At 63.1% G+C, this 19,879-nt stretch overlaps 2 protein-coding genes across 7 annotated transcripts in view; one reads left to right on the forward strand and one right to left on the reverse strand.

The window, feature by feature from the left end:
• IL23R (interleukin 23 receptor) overlaps window positions 1–8,716 on the reverse strand; it is a 20,055-nt gene extending 11,339 nt beyond the window's left edge. Inside the window, exons 1-10 of one of the 5 annotated variants that reach the window (XM_080601396.1) lie at window positions 8,696–8,716; window positions 8,354–8,479; window positions 5,236–5,417; window positions 4,922–5,085; window positions 3,907–4,001; window positions 2,692–2,985; window positions 2,448–2,571; window positions 1,602–1,756; window positions 1,319–1,464; window positions 523–670 (exon numbers count right to left, since the gene is read on the reverse strand). In XM_080601396.1, coding sequence (XP_080457522.1) covers window positions 523–670; window positions 1,319–1,464; window positions 1,602–1,756; window positions 2,448–2,571; window positions 2,692–2,985; window positions 3,907–4,001; window positions 4,922–5,085; window positions 5,236–5,417; window positions 8,354–8,477 — 1,432 coding nt within the window. In that variant the 5' untranslated portion in view covers window positions 8,478–8,479; window positions 8,696–8,716. Of the gene's footprint in view, window positions 1–522; window positions 671–1,318; window positions 1,465–1,601; window positions 1,757–2,447; window positions 2,986–3,114; window positions 3,361–3,906; window positions 5,086–5,235; window positions 5,418–5,746; window positions 5,768–5,881; window positions 6,031–8,353; window positions 8,480–8,695 lie in introns of those variants that run through there. The other 4 variants (XM_080601398.1, XM_080601400.1, XM_080601397.1 and 1 more) reach the window with 4 other exon arrangements.
• A 1,439-nt stretch (window positions 8,717–10,155) lies between these two features.
• SLC35D1 (solute carrier family 35 member D1) lies at window positions 10,156–19,702 on the forward strand. Of its 2 annotated transcripts, XM_080601430.1 has the most exons (12): window positions 10,156–10,385; window positions 10,573–10,606; window positions 11,161–11,247; window positions 11,457–11,524; window positions 11,704–11,775; window positions 12,283–12,351; window positions 12,856–12,958; window positions 13,698–13,790; window positions 15,568–15,635; window positions 15,986–16,064; window positions 17,048–17,130; window positions 18,118–19,702. In XM_080601430.1, exons 1-12 carry the CDS (start codon window positions 10,177–10,179, stop codon window positions 18,224–18,226), a joined length of 1,074 nt encoding a protein of 357 aa, XP_080457556.1. In that variant the 5' UTR covers window positions 10,156–10,176; the 3' UTR covers window positions 18,227–19,702. The 2 variants fall into 2 exon arrangements, with proteins under 2 accessions (XP_080457556.1, XP_080457557.1); XM_080601431.1 differs by lacking the exon at window positions 11,457–11,524.
• The last annotated feature ends 177 nt before the right edge of the window (window positions 19,703–19,879 follow it).

A 19,879-nucleotide genomic window follows, 5' to 3' on the forward strand; every position in this document is an offset into this window, starting at 1 on the left:
CTGGTGGCCCCCCAGCAGCTGCCTCGCACCGGCTGCACCGTACCCAGCGGGTGCCGCCAGCGAGGTGACGGAGCCGCCGGCGTGTGTGGCTTCGCCGCCACGGGGAAGGAAATGGCCCAGATTGAGAGCAGCGGCTGACACGGCTTTTTAGGGCAAGCACAGCCCCAGATCCCTCACCCTGCCGTGAGCGGGGTGGGGGTGAAGGTACGGCCGCCCCGCGAGCCCCGCGCAGCTCACATCACATCGCACGGGGTTCACAGCACTGCAGCAGCTCGGCTGGCTTCACCTAAACCCATCCCAGTGCTGATGGTGCAGCTGCGATGGGGGAAATCTGCCCTGGGGGGGCACGGGCAGGTAGTGGGGGGCCAGCCAAGGGGCGGTGCGCTGGAGGAAAGCGAACTCCCCGAGATGGGTAAGAGTGTCATGCTCCTTTCTCTGGTTTCCCTGCGGCTCGACCTGCCTGCAGTGACCTCGGGAGTGCCAGAACCACCGCCACCCGCAGCGCGCACGGGACACGCTTACCGGCCTCGGGGGTGGTGTACACGAAGGGGGGGCTCCAGGCGCTCCAGGGGCTGTCGGCGGGGCTGAGCCGGCACCGGGCCTGGAACACGTAGCGGGTGTCACTCTGCAGGGGGTGCCCGGCACGCACCGCGTGGTCCCACGCCTCCACCTGCAAGGGAAGCCGGGTGCTAGGGCGGAGCGGGGCCCAGCACCTTCCCCGTCTGCACAGATGGGGACCCCACGGCCCCCCGAGCACACGGGGCTGCTGAACCCATGGGCGTGGGGTGAGCGCAGCCGGTGAGCAGGGTGCCCACGCGTGGTGTGCTGCATGGGCTTGTCCTGACTGCCCTGCACCACTTGGGAACACAAAAATCAGGAGAAAAAAAGAAAAAAAAAAAAAAGGTTTAACTGAGAGCTGTGCAGAGCCCCATGCCAGTGGCACCAGGCCAGTGCCCCCGTTTTGGAGCTCCAACAAGTGCTGGGATCTGGTCCTCAGCCTGAGGAGGTTTCCAGACAGGACCCCCGAGCAGCCTGCAGGGTACAGTTGTGTCTGCGAGAGAGACAGAGACTGATTAAGTGGGCGTACGCTGAGCACCCTCTGTGGCTTTTTTCCGCCTTGTCCTCGCAGAGCTAGATAACATTAGGAAATATTTTGAGTTTTGCCCTTTTGCTTAAAATGCAGAGATAACGCTGCAAGGAAGGCCGGCTGCTGGAGGCGCTGGGGAGCCCCGGGGGGGGCTGGCACCGGGGGGTCCCCACCGGGCCCCGTCCCACGGGTCTGCAGTGGGGGAAATGTGGGGGGCTGGCGCCGTCTCACATGCCACATTGGGGCGTCCTCCGCCTTGTGCCGCTCCTCGCAGTGCACGTTCTCCAGCTGCGTCTGCTGCCTCCAGCGGACGGTGGTGATGGGAGGCGAGGCCAGCGTCGTCTCCGCGCCCTCAGCCAAGGGCAAAGCGGGCACCACTGCGGGGGGAGCGAGAGCCCTGAGCCCGGCCGGCACCCGTCTCCCCACGGGTGGCACGGGCAGAGCGTGCCGGAGGGGCCCGCGAGCGACGGGAGGGCCGGTGGGAGCGGTGCCGCTCGTCCTTGTCCCCGCGTACCGAGCTCCCGCAGGTCGAGGTGCCGTGGGGCTGAGCGGGCAGCGCCCAGCGCGTTCCTGGCCTGCACCCACGCCGAGTAGTGGCTGCCGCCGCGCAGCGCGCTCAGGGGCACCGGCGAGCCCGCGGGGAACACTTCCTCCTCTGCCGTCTGCGTGCTGGGAAGCGGAGAGCAGCCCCGGTCAGAGCCCGTCCCGGCACCGAGGGACCCGGCTCTCCGGCAGGCACCAGGCTGCGGTCTGGCGGCGGTGCCACGCGCCCACCCCAGCACGTGCGCGCCCGCGGGGAAGGCACCCACGCGTCAGCCGGCAGCGACGGGTTAGAACCGGGGCACAGTCATCCCTGGAGCTGGAGTTTTTCACTCTTAAAGCGAACTAGAAAGTAACTCTCTTTGGTTCCTGGCATCGCTGAACGGCGTTTGCGATTTTGCTGCAGAAAGGCGACTTTCGCAGCTCTCCGGCTGCGAGGCTCGGGGCTCGAACCCAAGCGGCTCCGCCGGCGGGGCTTCTTCATCGGCAGGAGGCTAAGCACTGCCCGTCGCACAGCCTGCACGGGGCTGCACCGAACACGCTGCAGTGCGTAGCTGAGCCAGGCTGACTCTGAAAGCCCGGCAGCCTTGTGTCGCGGGGGCTTTGGCATCGGTCGTGGCATAAAGTGCGCAGGGTCAGTGCGCGCACCGTGCCGCAGCGAGCGTGCCTGCTGGAGAGCCAAGCCCTCACACGCCGGCAGCAGCCCGGTTTCGGGGTTTGGGCACCGTTAGGTGCGTGCTGCTGGCTGCACCCTTTCTGCTTGCACCCTTCTGGCGCCCCGGTGCCGCCGCCTGCCCCGCGCGTCCCCGCGGGCCCTTACCTGTTCAGGTGGAGGCGGTAGTCGGTGCGCAGGTGGGTCGGCCGCCCCGCGTCCCACGTGCACGCCATGCTCCCCGAGCGCTCCCCGATGGTGCAGGTCAGGTTGCTGGGGGGCTCCGGGGGGTCTGGGGAGGCAGCGTCAGGAGGAGCGGGCAGACGCCCCCCCCCTCCCCACATCCCCGCCACCGCCGTCCCCGTCGCTCCCCACTTCACGGCGACCGCCCCGGCCCCGCGGCCGTACTCACAGCCGGCCCAGACCTCCGTGCCGCAGACCAGAGCTTTCGTTTCCCAGCTGCGGCAGTGGTCGAAGCAGAGGACGGTGCTGTAGGGCAGCCTGAAGTCGTGCAGCCGCAGCTGGGCCGCGCTGCTGTTGAGGGAGCGCAGGGTCTTGTTACGGGCCGTGCTGTTGAGCTGGATGGAGAGGTTGGCCCTCGAGCAGCCGATGGTGGAGACGCAGTTGATGGAGATGTTGGAGCCCATCAGCACCTCCAGGGCGGGCTCGATCCACACGCTGCCCTGGCACTTGATTCGGGCAACACCTGCGCAGCGCCCGCGGCTTCAAACACGGCACCGGCGGCGAGCGCCTCCGGAGGGGTCCCCCCGGCGCCCCCACGCCCCCCTGGCGCGGGGTAAATCCCCCTGCCTCCAGCAGGCACCCAGTGACTCACCCACTCAGCTCGGAAACAGCTACTTTCACCAATTTTACGTTCTGCTCTAACGCTCAAATGACTGCAGGGAAATAACGCGCCGGCTTGCTATCTCTGATCCCCTGAGATTACGGCAGCCCCTAGATGGGAGGCGTGCGCTGCCCTTTGCTATCAGATCGTGGCCCTGCAGAAGCCCTGATAAAGCCGCTGCTCGAACGGTATCGGCTCGATCTGGCTTTCCTGGAAAGGGCGCAGCTGCGCCCAGAGCTCACGCAGCACGGAGGCAGGAGCACACGTCAACAGCAGCAGCTCGCGGGGTGCTCGGGGCTGCTGAAACCCCCCGGGGCAGCTCAGCGAGGCCGGGCAAGCCCCCGGGGCGAGGACGGCAGCAGGGAGCAGAGGGCCGCAGGTGGGGCAGGGGCGTGGGAGAAGGTGGTGCTGGTGGAGCGCTCCCCAAAGCCATGGGGGCCGTGCTGCAACATTCCCGCCCCGGGTCTGATCCCGAGCAGGGCTGGGGAGTGTGCTCCAGCAGTCTGCGGGGCTGGTGCCGTGCCGTGCCGTGCCATGCCGTGCCATACTGCACCTTGTCATGCCATGCTGCGTTGTGCCATGCCGTGCTATGTTGTGCCATGCTGCGCTGCGCCATGCCATGCCATGCCGTGCCGTGCCATGCCCTGCTGTGCTGCGCCATGCCGTGCCATGCCATGCCATGCTTTGCCATGCCGTGCCATGCTGTGCCATGCCGTGCCATGCCATGCCATGCCGTGCCATGCCGTGCCATGCCGTGCCGTACCATGCCAAGCAGCCACTTACCTCTGCAGAGGAAGCAGAGCAGGACGTGGAGCACCAAAGCCTTGCCAGCCCCCGCCATGGCCTGGGCTGCAGCCGCCGTCCGTGCGTGGCATAGTCTGGGGGGCAGGAAAGGTGTCAGCCTCGCGGCGAGAGGCGCCTGCCCTGGCTGCGGGGTGCTCAGGGACCAGCCCCGAGGTGGCCGGGAGCTGTGGGAGGGAAGGATCCGGCCCCTGCCAGGATGGGGAACGAGGGGGTGCGGGGGAGCACAGGCTGGCCAGCCTGCCCTGCTCCCCCGGGGCCGGTGAGGGACGAACCCTCCTGGGTGCCATTTCCCAGCACATGAAGGAGGACACGAGGCGATGGGAGCTGTCAGCGGGGACACACCAGGACCGCTGGGGATGGGACCAAAAGATGCCCGACCAGCCCAGCTCTGAGGGCTGTTTGTAAAAAGCTTTGTGAAAAATGACCCGGGGGTCTGGAGGGCCACCAACGTGCCCCTGGGGCACAGGAGGCTGCCAGCGCCCCGTGCTGCGCTCAAAATGCTCCTGGCAAGCTGGGGGGGACGATCCTGCCCCTCGGCCTGGTGACACCCGGCGGGGCTGGCTGGGACAGGAGACGTGGGCAGCCTGGGGGGCGGCCACCGAGGGGATGGAGGGCGCAGAGCACCCGGCACCAAGGGGCTGGGAGAGCTGCGGGAGCTCCCCATGGGGGGAGCAGAGGGGATGCAGCCAGGCTTCTTGTTTTCAGGCTCACATTAAAAATCAGGAAATCCCGTTTAAATGTAAGAAAAAGCGTTTTGCTGCAAAGGTGACGGAGCTCAGGAGCAGGCTGCCGTGGAGTCTCCATCCCTGGAGATGGCCAAACCCAACCACCCACGGTGCCCTGGGCAGAAATCCCCCCGTTTTCCTATCGCCTTCCCACCCGCCTTGCTCCTGCCGCTCCTTCCCCGTGCTCACCCCCGGGGCCGCGCGTCACCGAGCCCCAAACCGGGGCTCGTGTTCGCGTCCCACGAGCTCGCCCGACTTTAGCTGCTTACTTCAGCGAGTTCTTCGCCTCCCTCCCGGCCGGGCACGTGCCGCCCGTCCCGGCGCAGCCGCCTGCCCCGGGGGAGCCACGGCTGGGGCAGGGGCTGGGGCGCAAGGGGAGGTGGCGGAGGGGGTCTCCGAGAGCTGCACCCCCCTCGCCTCCGTGGCGCTCGTCCTGGGGCAGCAATGAGACAAAGAGCCGCGCACAGGCTGTGTCAGAAGTGGGGCACGGCGGAGTCCGCGGAGAAAGCGTCAAAATAGCAGTATCCCACCCAAACCAGCTTGCTGAGCACAGCTAACGCTCTCGTAGTCCTCCCCCTGTTACCTCGGGTGCGGGTACGAGCTGCCCTCTTTGCTGCGAGCACCGTTCAAGCGTTCGTAAGAGCGGGTCCAATTTCCAGCGCCCTTTCGTTAACCTGACCCAGAAAGAGACCTCGACGGCCCCCAGCTGCCTGCCAGCCTCCTGCAACCTACAGCAGCTTACAAAGAACACACGCACCTCGTGGGCTGTGAAAAGATCCGAAAAAAAACCAATAAATCTCCCCGGCTGCCAGCTGGAGTGCGTGACCGCGGGCTCTGCCTCCTCGGGGGGTTCCTGCCGCTCGTGTTTTTACCCCGATTTACGGGCGTCTGCAGGCTCCAGAGCAGAAGGAACGAGCCCGCTCCCGTTGCCTACAGACACGGGTCTGCGATCTCATCTCTGTTAAAAACTCTCCCGGCAGGTTCCCGTAAATACACGCAAAGCAAAGAAAGGAGAAGAGGAGGAGGAGAGGAAGAGGAGGAGGAGGAGGAGGAGAAGAGCTGTTCCAGCTGCTCGAGCCCCACGAGACCCTTACTGACGGGGCGCGCTGGGAGCCACGGGCACGTGAACGCAGCAGCCGAGGCCAGGGCCGGCCCCGGGCGGTTCTCCTGCTCCCCGTTCCCAGTTCCCCATTCCCGTTCCCCGTTCCCCGTTCCCCATTCCCCATTACCTCCCCAGTCCTCAGGACCCAGGCCAGGGGCCGGCGGGGCTGGCGTGGCCCCTCTGCCGCCCGCTGAGGCCGGGGCCGCCGGGTGCAGCGAGGAGCACCGGCGGCTGCGAGCAGCCCTGACCTAGATAGCTGCTGCTGCTGCTGCTGCTGCTGCTGCCGCTGCTACCGAAGAAGTTTCCAGTTTGAGTCAGTCCATGGGAAAACCCAGCATCCCCTGAAGGAACAGACTCAGTCGTGGTTGTTTTTTTTTTTCCCCTCCTCTCTCTCTCTCTCGTGTCTTCAAGCTGTCACAGCACCATTAGTCACCCCGCAGCGCTGAGCGCATCCAAGCGCCTTTTGTGTTCCCATGGCTTCGTGCTACGTGGTGCGCAGCTCGTGCTGCCCTCCCGGCCGCTGTGGGGGGCTGCCGACGCTCAAACTTCACAAAATTACTTTTTTTTTTTCTTTTTTTTTTTTTTTTCCTGCTTCTAAACCCAAAAGCCTTCGAGGAGAAAGCCTGCAGGGACCGGGGGTGGTCCCACCAGCACCCCTCGCGCCCTTCCTCCTGGGCTGGGAGCCCTGGGGGAACAGGGTCGGGGCGGCGGTGCCGGTGCGGGTGCACCCCAGTGCCACCAGCGTGGGCGCACCCCGGTACCGGTGCGGGTGCCCCCCGGTTGCCGCTGCGCCCCCCCCGTCCGCCCCGCCGGCGAAGGGTTAATCTGGGTGACGGTGTTAACCTCATTCGAGGCTGCAACCACAGGAAATACCGCAGCTCGCCCGCCCTGCTGCACCAGTAAAGGTTATGGAAACTGGTTTCCCCTCCGGGCAAGGCAGCCCTTTGTTCGGCTCCAGCAGCCCCTGCCCGCGGCCAGGATTTGACCGATCAGCCTGTTTTTTCTTGTGAACGTGGGGCTCGGGGGAGCCGGAGCCGGGCGGCAGCAGCCAGCTGGCAGCGCGAGGGCGCAGCCTGGGGTGCCAAGAGAAACACCCGCTCCGTAGCTGGGTACGGCCTCACGTACCCGTGTCAGGCAGGCCCGCAAGGGTTGCAGCGGGAAGCCTTGTTCCAGCGTGCTTCTGATGCGCTCAGGGCGGCACGCATCAGGGTATTAATTAATCTAACGACATGGGGGGGGCTCTCGTCTCGCAGGCGGCTTTTGCTGAGGCTCGGGGGCACCGGGGCTGAGCAGGAGCCGCCGGCCGCGGTCACCCCAGGGCTGGGAAGGGCCGGGGCTCGGCAGCAGGACAGCAGGGCAGGGAACCCCCTGCCCACCCCTGAAACAAGAGCAGGGGCCCCACTGTGGGCACGCATCGCGTGCGGCTGGGGCAGCAGCGTGGGCACGCACATCTGGGGCTGGTGTGGCACATCTGGGGCTGGTGTGGCACGTCTGGGGCTGGTGTGACATCTGGGGCTGGTGTGGCACATCTGGGGCTGGTGTGACATCTGGGGCTGGTGTGACATCTGGGGCTGGTGCAGCTGCGCCCCAGCTCACCCAGCAACCCCTGAGCAGCCACGGGGGGGGGGCCGCGGGGCAGCGTCCCCCTGCAACCCCCCCTTCGGCAGGATGGGACCAGAGCAGGGTCTCCTTTCTTGCTCTTCGCCTAAGCCCCCGGTGCTTTGGCCTTTTTTCATGGCAGCTTACACCGGCCACGTTCCCCAGCACGGCACGGCATGGCACGATGTGGCATGGCACGGCACAGCACGGCACGGCACGGCACGGCACGGCACACAGCACCCTGGATTCCCCCCCCCCCCCCCCCCCCCATCAGCGCCCGCCTTTCGGGGCCACCCGCCAGCCCCACACTGAGTGGGGAAGGGAAACGTGTGGGGGGGGGCCCCGCAGACGCCTCCTCGCTGCCGTCACCTTCCCGGCCGCCCACGCGCAGGCGATTGCATCTGGCAGAGACTTCCTCGCCCGCCGTGCGCCCCGCGGGTGACATCCGCCGGGACCCGCGGCACGTGTGTCCCCCTGGCACCCCCCCCCATGTCCCTGCCCGCCTGGCACCGGGAGCCCCGGGCACAATTAGGGTTAGAAGGGATCGATCGCCTGCTCGTCCCCCTTGGTGGGCTCGGCGCTGGCCGGGCATTGCTAAAATCGCGTCGGCGAGCCAGCGGCCGGGTTGGGCAGGAAGGAAAGGCAGGGCTGGGGCAGGCCGGGAGCGCAGCGCCGCTGCCGTGCCCGGGGTTGGTGGGGACGCGGCGGCACGTGGCCCTGGCGGCACGTGGCGTGGCACCGGGCAGAAGGGTGCTGCGGGCAGGAAAAGCTCCGTGGCTGTGGCTTTCCGTGCCGGCCGGGTACGGGAGGCTGCGGCCAGCACCGGGAGGCGGCGGGGCGAGGGGAGATGAGCAGAGAGCAGGGCCGAGGCGCGGCGGTGCCTGGGCCGGGGGCTGGGTTTGGTCCCGTCTTCGCACGAAGCACTGAGCGAGGCGGTTTTTCTAAAGTAACCTACTTTTTTTTTTTTTTTTTTTTTTTTCCCCTTTCTAGGCTGCCTTACCGCGTTTTGTCGTTTGCGTGGCACCCGCGGACCCCCTGCGCTGCGTGCCTGGCTTTCCCTGTCTGTCTGTCCATCCATCCACCCGTCTGCCCGTCCATCCATCCACCCATCTGTCCGTCCCCATGCCTGCGGACGCACAAACCCATGCTTTGAGCACGTGCCCCGCTGCCATGCAGGGACCCCAGCCCGGGCCATGCCCTGGTGCCCTCCCCACGTGCGATGCCCCCCCCACCCCCTAATTCCCCCCAGGCCCCTGTGCAACGCTGTGCCCCCACGCCTGACCCCTGTGCAGTTGCCCCCCTGGTGTAACACCCTAATATCCCAACCCTGTGAAGTGCCCACCATGCGATGTCCCGGTGCAGTGCTGTCCCCACGCAATGTCCCTGTGAAACGTCCCCGTGCAACGTCCCTGAGCAACGTCCCACGTGCAACACTGTCCTGGTTCCAGTTAGGACAGAGTTAATTTTCCTCCTAGTAGCTGGTAGGGTGCTGTGTTTTGGATTAGGATGAGAAGAGCGCTGATAACATGCTGATGTTTTAATTGTTGCAGAGCAGTGCTTACACCAGGCCAAGGACTTTTCGGCTTCTCGCTCTGCCCTGCCAGCGAGCAGGCTGGGGGTGCAGCAGGAGCTGGGAGGGGACAGACCCAGGACAGCTGACCCAAACTGGCCAAAGGGGTATTCCATACCATCTGACGTCGTGCTAAACAATATATAGGGGTGGCTGGCCGGGGTGGGGGGCCGGCTGCTCGGGAATAGGCTGGGCATCGGTCAGCGGGTGGTGAGCAATTGCATTGTGCATCACTTGTTTTCTTACACATTATTATTGTTAATACTATTACCATTATCACTATTATTATTATTATTGTTATTATTATTTTCCTGTCTTAATAAACTGTCTTTATCTCAACGCACCGGCTTCACTTTCCCGTTTCTCTCCCCCATCCCAGAGAGGGAGGGGGGAGGGTGAGCGAACGGCTGTGTGGTGTTTAGCTGCCGGCCGGGTTAAACCACAACACACACCCCCATGCAACGTCCCCACGCAGTGTCCCTGTGCAACGTCCCCGTGCAATGATGTCCCCATGCGATGTCTCCGTGCCGTATCCCCATGCAACATCCCTGTGCAATGATGTCCCCGTGCGATGTCCCTGTGCAACAGTGTGACATCCCCGTGCAACGTCCCTGTGCAACGACCCCCGTGCAATGTCCCCATGCAATGATGTCCCCGTGCAATGATGTCCCCGTGCAATGATGTCCCCGTGCAATGTCCCCGTGCAATGATGTCCCCGTGCAATGTCCCCGTGCAATGTCCCCATGCAATGATGTCCCCGTGCAATGATGTCCCCGTGCAATGTTGTCCCCGTGCAATGATGTCCCCGTGCAATGATGTCCCCGTGCAATGTCCCCGTGCAATGATGTCCCCGTGCAATGATGTCCCCGTGCAATGTCCCCGTGCAATGTCCCCGCGCAGCTCCCCCCTCGCACCCCCTTTCCCGCCCTTTCCCTGCGGCCCCGCCCCCTCAAGCTCCGCCCACCCCATAGGCCCCGCCCCCGCCCCAGGCCCCGCCCCCGCCCCTAGGCACCGCCCCCGCCCCCAGGCCCCGCCCCCGCCCCCAGGCCCCGCCCCACCCCCCAGGCCCCGCCCCCGCCCCAGGCCCCGCCCCCAGGCCCCAGGCCCCGCCCCCCGCCCCAGGCCCCGCCCACCCGCCCCAGGCCCCGCCCCCCGCCCCAGGCCCCGCCCCCAGGCCCCAGCCCCCGCCCCCCGCCCCAGGCCCCGCCCCCGCCCCCAGGCCCCGCCCACCCCCCGGCCCCGCCCCCGCAGCCATGTCGCGGCGGGCCGCGCGCAGCCGCCCGGCGGCCGGGGCCGAGGGGGGAGCCCCCGCGGGAGCCCCCGCGCGCGGCGATGCGGAGCGGGGCCGGGCCATGGCGGCGCCGGGGCTCTCGCTGTGCCTCCGCCTGCTGGCGGCGGCCTTCTACGGCCTCAGCTCCTTCCTCATCGTCGTCGTCAACAAGAGCGTCCTCACCGCCTACGGGTACGGCTCCCCCCCCCCTCCCCGGGGCTCCGAGCGCCCCCCGTTTCCTTCCCCTCCCGGTGCCCCCCCCCTCCCGCAGCCCGGTGCTGGGGGGGGGTCTCCCCGTGCCCTGTGCCCCCCCCCGGCCCCGAGGCAGGGGTGCGGGGTGAGGGGGGGCCCCCTGCCCATGCCTGCTCTCTGCCCGCAGGTTCCCGTCCTCGCTGTGCGTGGGGCTGGGACAGGTGAGTGGGGGCGCCCCCGGTAATCCCCGCGATGCTCCCCGTAACGCCCCTCCTTAACCCCCCCTGGTCCCCCCTAAACCCCCCTAAATCGTCCGGTCCCCCCTAAACCCCCCTGGTCCCCCTTAGCCCACCCAATCTCCCCGCAATCCCCCCTTGACCCCCCCCAATCCCCCTTAACCCTGCCGGTACCCCCATAACCCCCCCCAATCCCTCCTTAACCCCCTTTAAGCTCCTCAGTACCCCCCATAATCCCCCCATTTTCCCCTTGACCCCCCCAATGCCCCTAACCCCCTAATAATCCCATAGCCCCCCCAATCCCTCCTTAATCCCCCATAGCCCCCCCAATCCCTCCTTAACCCCCTTTAACCCCCCCGTACCCCCAAAATACCCCCCTAGCCCTCCTAATTTCTCCTTAACCCCCCCTCCTTAGCCCCCCCAATCCCTCCTTAGCCCCCTTTAACCCCCCCAGCACCCCCCCCAATCCCTCCCCCTCCCCCCCATAACCCCCCAGTCCCCACCCGGGTTCCGGCGCCCACCCGTCCCCTCTCCCGCAGATGGTGGCGACGGTGGCGGTGCTGTGGGCCGGCAAGGCGCTGCGGGTGCTCAGCTTCCCCGACCTGGACAGGCACATACCCCGCCGGGTAAGCTGCGGCCACCCCCGGCCCCCCCCCAGCCCCTTTTTGGGGGCTCCTCACCCCCTGCTCCATGCGCCTTCCCCAGCGGGTTTGGGGAGCCCGTGCGCGGGGAACTTCCCCGGGTACGTCTGTCCGTGTGCTGTGTGCGCGGGTGCAGCTCCCCAGCCCCTTGCTCGCACCGTTAACCCCCCCCTCTTCTATTTTTAATTTTTTAGACATTTCCTCTACCTCTCCTGTACTTCGGGAACCAGATCACGGGACTGTTCAGCACCAAGAAGCTGAAGTACGGCTGCTTTGCCTCCTCCTGGGCCGTCTCCTCGCTCGCACGGGGCTGCTGGGGGGCAGCTGCCGTGTGTCCCCCCCCCCACCGGGGCTGGGGGCTTCGCAGGGGGTGGGCACGGCGGGCGGGAGCAGCCAGGGGAGCGTCGGGGCCCCTCTCACTGCCAACCCTTCCCCCTGCAGCCTGCCGATGTTCACCGTCCTGCGGCGGTTCTCCATCCTGTTCACCATGTTCGCCGAGGGGTTCCTGCTCAAGTGAGTCTTGGCGGCTGCTCTCCTCCGGGGCGGCAGGAGGGTGCCGCAAGGCCGCACGCACCGCGTCAGCACGGCTTCGGGGCTGCGTGGCCACGGCTCCTGGCCGCGGGCTGCCTTTCGGGAGCGTGGGTGGGAGGAGGAAACGGGCACGGAGCGGCGGCGCATTGCTGGCTCCAGCCCCAACCTGCGGGGCACGGGGGTGGGATGAGGTGTGGGGGACCCCAGGGCGGTGCAGGGCTGGCCCCTCGTCCCGCACCGTGCCCTCGGCTGCCGTGGGCAGGGCTGCAGCGCTCCCCAGCACCTTGCCCAGCTTTTTTCAGACAGTAATAATAAAACCCTGCCAAAATGCAAACTTTTTGGTCTCGCTTGCTGCTTGCGCACCTCCTTGTTAGCATGGAGTTCCTTGGGTTTGGTTCCCCCGCCCGGTGCTGCTCCTCTCTGGGGTGCTTTAACAAGGATTTTCCCTGCCCGCGGCTGACCAGGGTGTCCCCGTCCCTCTCCTTCCAGGAAGAAGTTCTCGTGGGGCGTCCAGATGACGGTGTTCGCCATGATCATCGGCGCGTTTGTGGCTGCGAGGTGAGCCCCTCGTCCGCTGCTCTCGCACCTGGCCTGCCTGTGGCTCTGCTTGGTGTCTGACAGCCCCGGCGCAGCGCTGTCCAGCCGGCGGCGCTCAGCGGGACGGCACGCGTGGAGGCCTTTCCCCGGTGAAATCTTGGCAGCGTGTTCTGAGCTACGTGTACTGCTCAGAAAACAGCCGAGGCGCCCCACAAAGGCGCCTGCTTCCTCTCGTGGAAGCTGCGAGAGCGCAGCTCGAGCCCCTGCGCGGGGATGAGGTGAGGGCAGTGTCTGACCGTCCCGTTACGGCCTGGCACGGGGAGTACGCGGCGACCTTTCCTCTTCCCCTTCAGGCAGACGTGCTGTACGGTAGGAAGGAATGTTCTCCAGCCTCAGATCCCGCTCCTTCCCCGCACGATTAACTCTTTCTGGCAGCTGCCGGCAAAACGGAAGGTGGAAGAAATCCCACAGGCGGCACGCTCCGTGAAACTTCAACCCCGTAACTTTTGTTTTCGCCTTTCGCAGTGCTGACCTGGCGTTTGATCTGGAAGGGTATATTTTTATCCTCGTTAACGATGCCTTAACAGCTGCAAACGGTGCCTACGTCAAACAGAAGCTGGATTCCAAGGTAGGCTGACCTCTGTCCCTGCTGCCTGGGGCCGGCCTGTGGGGGTGGCACCAGGGAGGCTGACACGGGGCATGTGTCACCCCTGGGGGACACCTCTGCCGTGTCTGGGGTCTCCAGCTGGTGCCACCACGTCCTTCTCCCCAAATCTCCTCCCTCTGGCTCACACCTTGCCTAAGGAGCAAGCTTTGGGGGGAAATCCCGTGCTTTGCTGGGGGTGTGGGTTCTGTTTCTGTGCCTTGATGCTCCAGAGACCTTGAGAAGGTCCAGCATCGTCCCCTGCAGGCAGCGAAGCCCCGCTGGGGGCTTGGTTGACATTTTTGCACCCAGATTATTTGGCCTGGTTCGCGCTGGTGGCTGGAGGCGCAGCCGGCATGCGGGAGGCATCAGGCTGTGTGATGCTGTTGGCTCTCCTGGTCCCAAGCCGTCTTGTCAGCCCTGCAAAACCTTCCTGTGCTGCTCCTCTGTTGGGAGAGAGACCCAGGGGCTTGTCAGCAGCACGCTGGCTGCTGGAGAGCCCCGCAGGCAGAGCTTGAGCTCCTGTCCTACAGAGCTTGAGCTCCTGTCCTAAAGCACCGTAGGGCTGGTGTCGGGCTGGTGTCTCGCTGGTGTACAGCCCTCGTGCCTCCAGGAATCCCACGTGCACTTAGCTCGCAAGACCCGCTCGTCAGCAGCAATACGGATAAGGATTTGCGGTCCTGTGCGGAGCCAGCTTAAGGACTCGGACTTTTCCAATTTCTAGGAGCTGGGAAAATACGGTCTGCTCTACTACAACGCACTGTTCATGATCCTTCCCACCCTGACCATTGCCTACTTCACCGGAGACGCGCAGAAGGTAGGATTCTTGCCCCCGAAAGCAAAACCTGTGGCGGCACGATACCTTGCGGGCAAAAACTTGCTGGGAAGAACATCTCAGCGTTGGTTGTAAGGCCCTTTTCTGCAGGCTGGCCTCTTTGCGTACGGTGGCAAGTGCTCCAAACGTGGAGCTGCGAAGTAGCTCGTTACCCTGGCTTGTAGGTAGATGCCACGTGGCGTCTGGTGGGTGAGTTTAGGGCAGAGAGCGGTTTGAGGCCAGCTTTTGGGGTAGAGAGGGGGAACTGGCTAAGCAGAAAGAAACTGCAAGTCTTATGTTTGGCTTAAAATCCACGGAGTTGCCTCATCTGAGCGTTTTTGTCAAGTTGCAGGAATGGGGAAGTACAGGGGCAATAAGTGAAACCAAATATTATCTAAAATAAAGGAGTGTTTTTAGTGTAAATGGGTTTCCTCAAACTCCGTTGTCCTTCCCCCTTCCTGTAGCAGCTCTGTTGAACCGCTCCGAGGCACTCCTGCCTCCTTTGCCGTCTCATCCCTGGGGGTTTTGTTTTTTCCTGTGCTTCTGTGTACCCGAACTGCGCACTGCGTTATTGTCACGCCAGTTCACAGCTGGTTACCCTTGGGGAGGGCTGGTGGCTTTTTTCTCCTGCTGGGAGCCCAGTGCCGTGGTGATGAACCCGGCGAGAGCTGCTGAGACCAGGAGCAGCGATGAGCGAGGGGCTTCGTGCGGGCCGGCTGAGCTGGGGAGCCTTTGGGGATAGAGTGCTCCCTGATAACCGGGAGCTGGCAGCCGAGGAGAAAACGTTGCTGTGTGCTGCACTGAGCAGCCTCTGTTCAGCCTCAGCAGAAATCTCCTCTCGCTGTGTTTATTTTTTTTATTTTCCCTTCCCCCTGAATAAACTGGCCGAGCTCCTGGCGGTCGGGGCGGACAAAGCCGTGCTCTGTCAGGGCTCCCGCTATGAACGGCGCCGCTGTGAGCGCCGGCAGCTGCCCGGGGTGGGTGCAGGAGCTGCTCCCCTGCCTCCTGCACGGCCGCCGCGCGTGGCAGAGCCGCGGGACCTGGCCGGCAGCAGCAGCGTCTCGCCCCGCCGGGCCTGGCAGGGCACCGGGGGTAATTAAGAAATCCGTCAGCAGACGAGGAGATTAAAACCGAGGCCGTGCAGGGCTGCAGGCGGGGCAGAGCCCCTTGCCCCGCTGGCAGTGCTTTGCCCGAGGCAGCCAGGGCTGCCGTCGGCCTCCTCTGCCCCCCGGGGACGTGTTTCTGGGTCGTGCTCAGCTTCGTGGCGCTCAGCTTCGTGTCCCCCAGCTCCCGCTCGGGCAAGGAGCGAGAGGTTTCCCAGCCAGCCCCCCTGAGCTGCCACCTCTCCCAGCACCTACACGAGATCTCCACGTGAGCTCGTGGCCAAAGGTCCGGGAGCGCAGCTGTGAACAGCGGCGGCGCAGCTCGGTCGGGATCTCTGGGGCAAGGGCTGGGGCGCCCCACGCTGCTCTCGTGGCAAAGTGATCCCAGCCTCCGGGGAAGCTGCTGCCCGGGGCTGGGGGGGTTTGGGGCAGCACCCGCCGGGGAGGGAGGTGCCTCCTGCTCCTCTGAGCTCCCGTGACACCATGGACCCCTTTTTCCAGGAGGGCTGCGGTGGGTGCTGGGCCAGGTTGTGCGTTGACCCCCCTGGATCAGGGGGGGTTCCTGGTGGCAGGATATTCATTCGGGGCGGCTCTTTGCTGCTGTGAGGTGAAAGCTGGGGGCTGGGGCTTGTCTTGCTGTGAATTACCGTGCCTCCTCCTCCTCCGTTTCTTCGCAGGCAATGGAGTACAAGGGCTGGGCAGATGTGTTCTTCGTCGTGCAGTTCACGCTGTCGTGTGTGATGGGGTAAGGCTGCGTCCGGTGGTGCTCCCGAGGCGTGTGTGTGGGGCTGGAGGGGGGCACCGTGACCGCACAGGGGTCCGTCCTGGTCGCGTGGCGGGGGCTGCCAGCGCCGGGGCTCCCGGCCTGGGAGGCACAGCAGTGGCGAATTTTGCTCGCCTGAGTAATTCTGGGTTAAAAAATAACTTTAGTCCTGATAGACACGATGCTGTTGAAAGCTACGGTGGACGGAAATGACTCAGTGCAGGTTTCACCAGGAAAACGCCGTTCTAGAGCAGGGGGCGCGGGCCGAGAAGCTGAATTGCCGTGCTCTGAGCGCGTCCCGGAGCCTGACCCGCGGTCTGTTCCTCCCGCAGGTTTATTTTGATGTACTCCACGGTTCTTTGCACTCAGTACAATTCTGCTCTTACAACTACAATAGTTGGCTGCATTAAGGTAAGCAGCTTTCCGTGCCGGGCGAGCGCTGCAGTGGTTCCCGCTCGCGCCGCGCTGCCGGCGCGTGGGCTGGCTGCGCGCGGTGACGTGCCCGGCGGCGCTGCTCTTCCCATGCTGCGTGGCCGCGTGCCCGGGCTGCCTGCCCTGGGAGCTCGCGGCTGTTCCTGGAGCAGGGGCGAGCTTATTCCGGTAACGAGCAGCCTCCCTGCATCCCGTTTCGGGACACTGGTGCTTCCCAGAAGCCTGGGAGAGGGGTGCTGGGGAGGAAGCGGGGCTGAGGCGTCAGCGTGGTGCTCAGCACCCAGCCTTCCCGGCTGCTGCGCTGGCCGCTCGGGCACACGGAGGTGCGGGACTGGCGCCACGGGACTGGCAGAGGTGGGACAGCACCTCTGGGAGCAGCAGGGGGACGTGCTGGGGTCGTGCCTCGAGGCCGTCGCTGTGCGCAGCAGGAGATCCGGGCGTGTTTGCACAGCGGTTGCTGCCAGCAGCTGCGCACGGACAGCTCTGGTGTAGCTTGTCCTGGGCTAATGAAGTGCAAAACGCCCAGAAGGAGCCAAATCTTCTGGGTCACCTCGTCCCGGGGCGGAACAAGCTGGCTGTAAAAATCGATGGGTGCTCCTGGGGGGTTTTCCTGGTTTTTCTGCCACGTATCAGCTGCCCGTCCGGCAGGGCTGGTGTCGGAGCGGGGGGGGATCTGCAGCCCTGCGGCTGCCGCGGGCACCAGGGGCCGGGAATGGCATTGCTCTGCCCCCCTGTGCGCTGTGCCACGTTGCTCTGCACCGCTGCCCGAGGACTCAAAGCCTCCATTCATCCAGCAGCACTAAACGCGACCCCTTTTAATCCCGGATTACCAGCGCTCGCATATTTCACACTGTCCGCGTCCAGGCTTTCCTGTTTCCACGTTGCTTTAAAAACCAGAGCGTACGCTTGGCTCGGGTTGTGCAGACACTCACTCTTGTTCTTGCAATCTTGTTCCTTTGCAGAATATTTTAATAACCTATATTGGGATGTTTTTTGGAGGAGACTATATTTTTACATGGACAAACTTCATTGGTCTAAATATCAGGTAAGAGCGTAGGGGTTGCAAATGTTCACGTTTTGCAAGTGAAAGCTGCTGTAAAGCTGAGACGGTTTGACCAGTGAGACGCTTCCCTCACAAAACTGTGGGATTTTGACTTTTTGCATAGCTGTGGTTTTCAGCTGATCCAGGCAGGAAGAAGAACAGCCACGTTTGTCCGTGAGCTGGGACGGAGCGAGTCCCGGCCCCGCGGCGAGCCGGGCTGGGAATGGCACCGCCGGGGGGACGCGTTCACCGGGGCACGTCCGCGCAGCTTTGACGTGTTTGACGTGGGTTTAGCTGCTGCTTTTTTAGGAAAGTGGAAAAAATAATAATAAAAAAAAAAAGACAGGAAGACTAGGTACGCTTACGCTGAAACCCTGTGGAGGAAAATAGCTTCCTGCTCGGAGCTTACAGGGAGTGCAAAGGCTCCTTTTTGTCTGGTGAAACAGCGCTGTTGACCCGGACGGGTCATGCTTTGCTTTCGGACGTAACGCGCTGGCAGAGCGTGCTGGCGGGGCTTTTCCCCTGCCTCTCACTGCCTGGCAACACAGGAGCTCGTTTCCATTCGTGGCATGGCACAGAGCAGCCGGGGCGTGTAATTAAGGTAGCAGAAGAAATATTTGCTTTATTTCGCCTGCTATTTTAGTGCAGCTTTTGGAAAAGTCTTTTGTGCGCTGGAGCGTATTTGGCTGCTGCAAAACGTCTCCCTGTGGCTCCCGTTCTGCGGCGGGGTTACCCCCGTGATGGAGCAAGCCCAGGAATAGAGCAGGCGCTCAGAATAGCAGGCGTTTGGTATGAGTTAAGCAAAACACGTGGGCTTTGGAGGAAAACAGATTTTTTCCTTGCAAGTTGATGCTTGCTTTGGATCCTTGATGGTCAGAACCACGGCTGGACCATTCCTCAGGCACCAGCGTTCGTGGCTGCCCAGGGTCTGGCAGACCTCGGCGATGTGGTGCCTCGCTTCACGCCTTTATCTCGACGTTTTTTTTGCAGTATTGCTGGAAGCCTGGTGTATTCCTACATCACCTTCACAGAGGAGCAACTGAGCAAGCAGTCTGAAGCTGGCATCAAGATGGATATTAAAGGAAAAAGCTCTGTGTGACCAGGGGGATGCTTTTTCTGAAAGCAGAATGTTTCTGTTGAGCTGATCACTGGCAGAGTACAGTAAGGAATTAGGGGTGTCCGCTGCAGAGGAATGTTGATGCTCTTTAATTTGCACAATCCAGATTGCTGCCTTCAAAAATCATGGGGAAGATAAATGACTGCACGTGTAAGAATTCGTCTGATTAAGGCTGATTGATTGTGAGGAAATCCTGGGGTTTTAATCACGCTGAGACTTGGCAGGAGAGGCTCGCGCAAGCGGTGCAAGGGTTTGGACTGCGGAGGACTCATCAGCACCTGGGAAAGGTACACGAGCTGGAAACGGGGGGTCGGCCGGCCTTGGCAAGGGCTGGTGGCCCTCGGCTCCGTGCCGAGCTGTGCCGGGCCAGGCCAGGCCGTCACCTGCAGCGCCTGGGCCTTGCCCACCAGCCGTGGCGTGGTGACAGGACCGGGTTTTTAATACATCCAGCAGCGTTGACGGGTTTTTAAAGGTTGTCTTATACAGCACCTCTTTCTAGGCCTGTCCTCAGATTGTCTTTTGGTTTTAAAAACAATTCTTTTTAATTTTGGAAAAAAAAAAATTTTAGTAAAACCTTGTATTAGTGAGTTTTTTGTACGCTTTCCTTTGGTAACTAGGAGACCAAGCTCCGTAGGCAATACGTTTTTGTTTCTGGAAGGTAACTGCTAAAAATGTCACTGGTGCTCAGCAAAGCTGCCTGGAGTGGCGTCCTGACCACCGGGGCTCGTCCACGCCAGTGAGACTGGCAGAGGCAGGGGGGGCTGCTGCCCTGTGCCCCCCTCCTTGCGCTGGGGGCTGCAGGCCGGGGCCTGTGCCCCCCTGCCCCGGCTTGGTCCGGCAGCAAGCAGCGGGCCAGATGCTCCCCGATCCTTTTTTATAGCTTCCTGGGTTTTGTTAAACCCTTGGCTTTGCAGCCTGCCGCTGAGCTGCTGTTTCGGTGGGCCGGCAGGGGCGTAGGGCAGCGCAGGTACTCGTGGCACTTCCTTGAGCACACACTCATATGTCTTGTTTTTATTTTATTTTATTTTTTTCCCCCAAGTTCACTTATAACTTTGCTCTGCTGAGGCATTTGCAGTCAGGCTGTTGATTCTGTTGAGAGCATTTCTTGGTTTAATTTTGAATCTACTGGTTAGATTTATTGTCCAAAGGGTTAAAATATTTTTAAAGCTTATTTTGTTTGTAAATGTGCACACTTCAGTGCCGGGTCTGGATGGTATTGTATACACTGGGAAAGCAAAGAGTTCCTACAACAGTATTTTCTATGCTATTAATCTACTAAATTGTTTTCTATACAGAATCTATTTACAAAATTCACCATTTTAGTGATTAAAAGGGTGACCTTTTTATTTGAATGTATGGCAGGCTTTATATGTAAGTCAGTAATGATAGCGAAAAAAGGATTTTATGTGCCTACGTATTTTTGTACCGGCTTCCAATAAACCAACGACCTTCCTCCTACCTCGTCCTTGTCTGTGATTAAATGTGGCTGCGCGGGCCGGCCGCTCGCTCCCTCCAGTGGCAAGCAGGGGAGGCTGGAGCCGAACCAGGTCGGTGCCCGGGGCTGCACAGAGCAACACCCAACGGCAGGCTGTGGCCCCGAAGTGAAATTCATCGGAGGGAAGGGGCCCAGGGCAC

The sequence above is a fragment of the Anser brachyrhynchus genome, assembly GCF_964034855.1.
Source record: "Anser brachyrhynchus genome assembly, chromosome: 8".
NCBI lineage: Eukaryota > Metazoa > Chordata > Aves > Anseriformes > Anatidae > Anser > Anser brachyrhynchus.